This window comes from Myotis brandtii, unplaced genomic scaffold (assembly GCF_000412655.1).
Source record: "Myotis brandtii unplaced genomic scaffold, ASM41265v1 scaffold312, whole genome shotgun sequence".
In the NCBI taxonomy this organism is placed as follows: domain Eukaryota; kingdom Metazoa; phylum Chordata; class Mammalia; order Chiroptera; family Vespertilionidae; genus Myotis; species Myotis brandtii.
Window position 1 is genome coordinate 2,187,172 of NW_005361955.1, and position 7,564 is coordinate 2,194,735.

Consider the following 7,564-nt stretch of genomic DNA (forward strand, 5'->3'; position numbering starts at 1 on the left):
AAAACTGTTCATGTCAACTTATTTTTTAAATGCATTTATAGAGAATTTTAATAGAGAGTTTTAAGAATGAAGCTAGAACAAAGGGAGTTTTGTGTATAGAAACCAGCTAAATTGGTATGATTGTTTAAATTTTATAAGTATTCATCCAAGGTACTTGTGATCTGTTTTTTTAGTGATAAACCAGAAAACAGTATAGGCCTAGTTTTGTGAAACAAACAAATGTGCAGGAAACTATATAGAAAGATAAAAATGTTATCTCTTTGCTTTTTTTTTTCCTACACAATGAAGAAAAACTAAAACAGTTAAAAGACCACTTCATAAATAAATTTGTGGCTTTGGAAGTAGATTATTATTTTATATACAAGTAAAGAAAATGTATTGGGGTTGGGGCGAACATGTCAGAGACAGGTTTTTTGTTGTTGTTGTTTCCTAGTTTTACTAAGAACTATTACCTAGAGTGGAAAGCAGAAGACAAGACCATTTAGTGATTGATATTCAGCTCTTCCGTAGTCATGACTAGAACAAGGTTTTTAATATGATGTCTATGGATGAGTTTTAGGGGAATCCATGTATCATTTGGAATTATATAGAAAATACTGTATATGACTGTTCATGCATTTCATGTATGTCATTCCAGTGACTGAGTCCATAACTTTTAACAGATTCACAAAGAGTGCATGATCCAAGAAGGACTAAAAAACCCCATGAACAGTTCCTGTTTGCCTCCTCTACATAGAGTATAAGAATATGATGTGGATTTTCAGTCAACAGCCTAAAGAATGATTGCAAAATTGTTGATTTTTCTCTAGGTTAAGCATTTATATCCTTTCTGCTATTCCTTTGAAACCTTTGATCTTGGTCTATGATTTTTATCCAAAAAGCTGCCCGTACTCCACAAAATGGGAAAAAGAGGATCTTTTCAGTTTTTTATCAAATGATTTTTAACCATTGTTTTAAAAAATATATATGTTTATTGATTTCAGAGAGGAAGGGAGAGGAAGAGAGAGATATAAACATCAATGAGGAGAGAGAATCATTGATTGGCTGCCTCCTGCACACCCCCTACTGGGGATTGAGCCCACAACCTGGGTATGTGCCTTGACTAGAATCAAACCTGGAGACCCTTCAGTACACAGGCGGACGCTCTATCCACTGAGCCAAACCAGCTATGGCTTTTACCAGTTTTGTATCATTTAAGCAATTATCGGAGTTTTATCTTTATTTTAATATGCAAAAAATGTGTATGTTCATTCTAGAATGAATACACCACTCTTTTAATCCATAAGTCTTTCTTTGTGTATCTGGAACTTTGAGGATTTATACCCTGTTTAGTTCATGATTGATATTTAATGTGTACTGGATCTGTAGACTTCAGACATTTTTTTTTCTAATTCCTTTTACCTTCCTCATTCATTTTGGGGGGAGTGTAATTAGAAAAAATCAGCAGTGATCTAGGATTCTGTATCAGAAACACCTCATATTTATGTTTAAAGACGGTATGTCTTTCTGTATATCTTCGATACATCTTTTTCTATTTTCTTAAGGCAGTGTGAAATACATGTGTCATATTGTAGGTGAATTTTTAAAAATTGTACATCATGTTTGGTGATAAGTGGAAACTGGTAGTGTGTGATATGATCATAGTTGAGAATAAGTATAGCATAAAGATCTTTTTTTTTCTTTCCAATTCCTTTTTCACTTGCCTGAAAATTTTTTTCAGTAACATTGTGGTTTACTCATAATAATATTGAGGTTTTAGAGAGAAGATTCTTACTTTACTTATCTGAACAGTTGGGATATTGATAGATATTTCACAGGGTTGTTTGAGAAATAAATGGAATAACAGATGTGGAATGCCTAACACTGCAACTGCACATAGTAGGTTCATTCTACCAAAGGCTGTATGCAGCATAAGATGTAATCATGCTTACAGAGAATTGAGAGTCACTGGAGCAGGGAAAAATTAATAAATGCCAACCTGTTCTGCCCTGATAAGTTATTAAATTCATTCAGAAGTAATGAACAATTCAAAGAGGAGCATGTAGAGGGAAAAGTTTCGTTAAATGAACCTTTATCCTTACATTGGTTGTCTGGAAGCAGAATCAAATAGATAGGAAGAGTGGCAAATCATAGCAAAATAATTTTTTTTATCTTTGGAACTGCCCTCAAAATTGCCATTTTTCATACTTCTTTACCTGCATTAATTCATTCAGGTGTTTCTTTTGTGTAGATTTTTAAAAAATTATATTGTTCTTATGAGAGAGGGCAGCTTTAATATGTTGAACTTCCTAATGAACTTGAAGTCACCCTCGGAGTATGTCTCTCTGCACCTGACATTCCTTCCCTGGGCAGGACCCTTCCCTGTGAATAAGAGGAAAGGGTTGGCCAATTACCATAGACAAAGCTGAACAGCTGCCGAGCTCAGCTGGGAGGAGTTTCCTTCTCTGAGCAGAGCTGGGGGCGGGGGAAGAGGAGTGGGGGCAACTCTTGCCATGTCCTCCTATTCACATCGTCTCTTCCAGTGTATTACCTGAGTTGAAGGTTGAGAAGGGGTATTGCTCTTTGCAAGGGGGTCCCCTCCCCTTCTACTGGGAGAACTTAAAGTAGGAGGAATTGTTGCAGTTGCCAGTCTTCTACTAGAGGCAGAAGCTTTCTGAGCCCGGTGCAGCACTCCTCCTCTAGAACATCAGGTCCCGGAGTCTCAGGTGGCACCACAGCGACATCCTGGGGTAATGGTTTGGTAGAAAGGGAAGAAGAGTGGTCCTTCTGTCTAGACCCCTCACGGCTGACTCACAGGAAGTGCTAGCAGAGCTTGGCACTGGGCGCAGTCACTCCAGGATTCTGCCCCTCCCTGCCTCGGTCCGCCCGTCCTGTCTGACAGAGGGTTTGCAGTGTCTCCCCATAGAACAATGAAGTGGTTCCAACTTTGCTAAGATTCCCAAGGAAATTCTTTGGACTTACTATGACAGTCTTCAAAATGTTTTGCCACCGACTTTTCCCAGAAGCTGTTTTTTAAAAAACTCATCCCTTCGTGGATTGCTTTGTCTGAAGATTGCTCAGGGTGACAATGGTCCAGCGTTTTAGCCTCAGGAGGCAGCTATCCAAGGTGGGTAGCTTTGTGTATGTGTTTAAGGGGAAACTCTCACTAGTTTCGGCATGGCTTCCTTTTTCTCTAGGACTGTTCTGTCAAGCCTGCCATCCTCCAATGCTAAGGAGAGGATGGGGGAGGAAGCGCTGCCTTTTGTTCTTTCCTCTGACAGACACAAAGGTTTAAGGCTGACTGCACTGGCAACTTCAGATTGTGTTCCCCTAATACTAGAGCTGTTATCTTTGAATATGGACGAAGTTGCAGTTTGCTTCTCAGATACAATTTCCAGAGGGTATATGTGAAAAAGTGAATAGCGGGTAAAAAGTACTTATTTAATTAGCAGTTAATCTTAGCAGCTTGTTGACCAAGATGAGAAAACCTTATTGATCCGTGGAATCAGTGTTTTCATACAAAATTTAGTATTGAGCTGGGGAGAACCACCATAAAATCGTTCAAGATGCACTTGAAAATGTTAAAATGAGTATTTGTGTTAAGAAACTTGCATACTTAATGAAGGAGTGTGTGAAAAGCAGTAACCAGAAACTCAGAAATCAATTTTTACAGAGTTCTGTTTGAAAAACAGATTTCCTGTGTGCAACTTTGGGAAGAGGGTGTACTTTTAATCTAAGAAAATCAAACGTAAAATAAAATTTAAAAAAATGAAGCCCTTTTTGAAGAGGGTTTGCTGACTTAATGAATCAGCCCTGGCAGTGCCCAGCCATCTCTTGACTCAGTCAGTCATTGAGCTCTCTTTTTAGCAAGTTAAGAAACTAGTTTGGAAAGAGGTGTGCTGAGAATTGAAATTTATTTCAAAAACAATTTTGTTCTTTAAAAGCTCTATTTTAAAAATGTAGCAGTTGGTGGTTAAATTGTGTCACAGTTCATTTTCTACAGACAGAAGCTTAAACAAATAGTAAAATCAGTAGGAATTCTTCACTTCCTTTGTTGTTAGTCAGAATTGTTAAATCCTGATGTGTTATTATTTAAGGGAAAACCTTTAATTCCTCACAAGTTACCTCAGTGTAGAATGTGTGCATTCAAGCAAAAATGAACAAAGCTCTTGCCCCTCCATCCCCATGTCAAATTGCATCTTGTTTCTTAGATCTCCAAGCCTAGCAGGGACTTCTTAGGTGTAATAAAATAAATTTCCTTTCTTTTATTCTCTCCTTTCCAGGTGGGGAAGGAAGGGGGTAGAAATACCACAAATTTCTTCTATACAATAAAAATAATGATTTTTGCTTCTCTTTCAACAACCTCTAATTCATGTATTTTCCAATATGTAGTACATATAAAAAGCAGATGTGTAGATTGTCAGGGTAGTGATATTACTGTACAAGAATGTCTGAAATAGTTGAGAGCCAGGTGATAATTTTCTGATTAGAAAGTAACTGCATTCTAGGTATTTTACTAACAATATTTATCTCCCAATTATTTTTTGAACTTTAACTACTCTTTCACTTTATACTCTATATTACTGTGATTTTTTAGAAAAGACACTTTTGGGGGAATTAGGAGCACGTCTTCTCTATAATATGAAGAAATAAAAGGTCTCAAAGGCAGGTAACCTCTTTTTACTTTCTTGTTATAACATCCCCTCTCCTCCATTTAAAGGTAGTTTCTGGGTTCGATACTGGATGGTCAGGACCAAATCTAAGGAAATTTGTTTTCTATCAAATGCCCTTAGACATAGTATATGTTCAGTAATGAATTGAAGAAGATAATATTCTTAATTGTTTCAGTCTGTATGGCACTGAAATATGAAGGAGAAATGGAATAGTTATGCCAATAAATTTACTTAATTGCAGTGAATGCACTGTGCCCCTATTCTGTCTTTTCAACTAAATCCATGTTACCTGAAAACAGGACCTGTTATACCCAGTGTATGGTATTTCTGACACACATTGAACACTCATGGTGAAATGAGTTTTTTGTAGGTCATAACAGTTGAACAATGGCAATTTCATATGAATCCAACTTTAGTAACAAGTATTTTTGCCAATAAGAAATAATCTTCCGCAAGTATAGGGTGGTCTTAAGATGATCTCGTATTTAAAAAATCAATGGCCCATTTTTACAAAAAGAAGTACTCATGTAGTCATTTTTAAATTTTATTGGAAGTTTTCTGAAAGAAAATATTTATAAATGTTTCCAGTGATTTTAAACGTAGTATCTAACTTAGATACTTTTTATCTTAAATTTGATAGTCATGTTTACTTACACTGGATATTTTCTCTAGAATAGTCTAGTGATTCTTCTAGGCCAGTGATTTTCAACCAGTGTGTTGCAAGAATTTTTAAAATATGCAATACCTGACTGTTTAGTCAGGGGCACTGACCTCTTTTCCCTTAGATGTCGAATGAAAAAATGACAATAGCCAGCACAACAATAGCCGTCTGATGTGAATTAATAAAAATTGTACCTATTTTTTTTGTCAGATTGGCAAAAAATATATTTTTTGGTGTGTCACAGAACTTTACGAATTAGTTCGTGTGTGCCATCAGATGAAAAAGGTTGAAAATCGCTCTTCTAGGCTAATGGATGTTCACATCTGAAATAAGTAAAAAGGAGGAAGTAAATTAAGAAATAAATGAAGTAAAACTTTTTATTTTTAGAGAGATGGGTAGTTATTCTCTTTGAATAGATCCCAGTTATCTGACTCCAGAAAAGCTTTCTCTTTTCCTTGTCATTTAAAATTATTTTCTTCCTTTATTGTTTCCTCACATGTGACTTAAAAAATACTCACTTAAAGAAAGCCTTTTCTTCCTGTCCTAAATCCTCTGCACGAGCCAGCCAATATAGTCAGAAACCTGACAGTGTTTTTTTTCTTTCATTTTACTTAATTCTCCTAATGATTCTTCAAGTTAGATGGTTATAAGCTTCATTCTGTCATTAAAGAAACAGGTTCAGAAGAATTAAGTTTTTTGCCCAAGATCAGCAGGAGGTATAGAGTCAGGTTCAAACTTACGTTTAACTCCAAACCCATTTTGTTTCTCCACACCAGTTGCCTCCATAAACTTCTCGTATATTAATCATTCTCTGATACTGCTCTATATGTTTATCCATACTTACAGAAAACAAATGTAGTAAATAACTTGGGTAACTTCCTTAGAGCAGCCTTTTCCCAGAGAGTTGAAGTTAGTACCTGATAAGATTAAAATTTTTTCAGTCAAACTCGTTTCCCACAATTCAAGTTGTTTTCTTTGGCCAGAGAAACATCGATTTGATAATTGATTTCATAAAGCCATATTAAATTTAGTTGAAGCTTAACTGCATGCACTTATATGAAACTTTACTGTACTGCCTTTTAAAATACTCTATGGAGAAAAATTTACTCTTGAGTTTCTGTAATAATTTTTAAGAGATCAAAGTTAGACATTCACAAAGAGATGATAAGTTAGACATTTAGAAAGTTTTGTCTTTACTCACTAGTTTTTAAAATGGGTAAGAGAAAATCAGAAAATTTTTTTTCTTTTCCAGGAACTTCAGTTTTTTAGAAGGTCTGATAAAAACTGAGGAGGCTTTGAAAAAATTGTTTTTAAGAGTGATTATTTCATTAAAATATTACATCCTTTTATTTTACTGTTGAATGACAATCATTTCCATAGTTCAAAAATTTTAAATGACATAACTGTGAAAGCTTGCTTCCAACCATACCTTTTCAGCTAGTTTATAGGTAATCAGTTTCTTGTTTATCCTCCCATTGTTTATTTATGCATATGTAAGAAAGTGTAATTATATATTTTCTGACCTTTCTAAAATGAAAGATAAATGCTATATAGTTTTTTCTAAAAAAATAGCTTGAACTTTAATTTTCCAGATATGGATTGAATAATTTTCTCAATTTGGGGTTCACATTTATTTTCGTATTTTCTTGGGAGGCTTACTTTCTTTAGGACAGGTATAACCATCAGAATTCATTTTCTATATAAAAAATAATTAAAATAACAGCAAATCAGTGATAATTCTTTTTCAGTCATCCCACATTTTCTTTCCTACTCAGTTTTGCTATATTAAAATTTTTCATATGGTGAAAAAAAACATACAAGATAAAAATCATACTTGTATATCTTGAATTGGCTTGTGAAGAGATTAATGGCCAAGAAATAGGAATTGTGGGTCCACCCCCCCCCTCCCGTTCTGCTATTGATTTATTGAAATAATTTAATCCACACTTGTAGAACACTTGAAAATATTTTTGTTTAAAAATGTTATTCTTGCCCTTTCTATATATTTGATAGTGTCCTGTTATTTGGTATCAGTTTGGTATCAGTTTAAGAAACTTAAGATTTAGAGAAGTCTTCATTGTTAAAAACACACACACACACACACACACACACACAAAAATAAAATAATTTGAATTCTTAATATAAATTGCTATTTTCCAAAAGTAGTAATTTCCTTTGAATTTCTACCTGATTTTTTAAAAAAAAATCTTTATTGATTTCAGAGAGGAAGGGAGAGAGAGAGAGAGAGAGA

The 7,564-nt window shown here is 34.8% G+C and overlaps 1 protein-coding gene across 6 annotated transcripts in view; it reads left to right on the forward strand.

Annotated features, from left to right (window-relative positions):
- Positions 1-7,564, forward strand: part of TMCC1 (transmembrane and coiled-coil domain family 1) — a 170,663-nt gene that overhangs the window by 76,083 nt on the left and 87,016 nt on the right. The window contains exon 1 of one of the 6 annotated variants that reach the window (XM_014542729.1): positions 3,013-3,106. The exons of the other annotated variants lie outside the window; for them this stretch is intronic. Within the exon in view, the coding sequence (XP_014398215.1) occupies positions 3,068-3,106 (39 nt within the window). The 5' untranslated portion in view covers positions 3,013-3,067. Of the gene's footprint in view, positions 1-3,012; positions 3,107-7,564 lie in introns of those variants that run through there. 6 annotated transcript variants of the gene reach the window in all.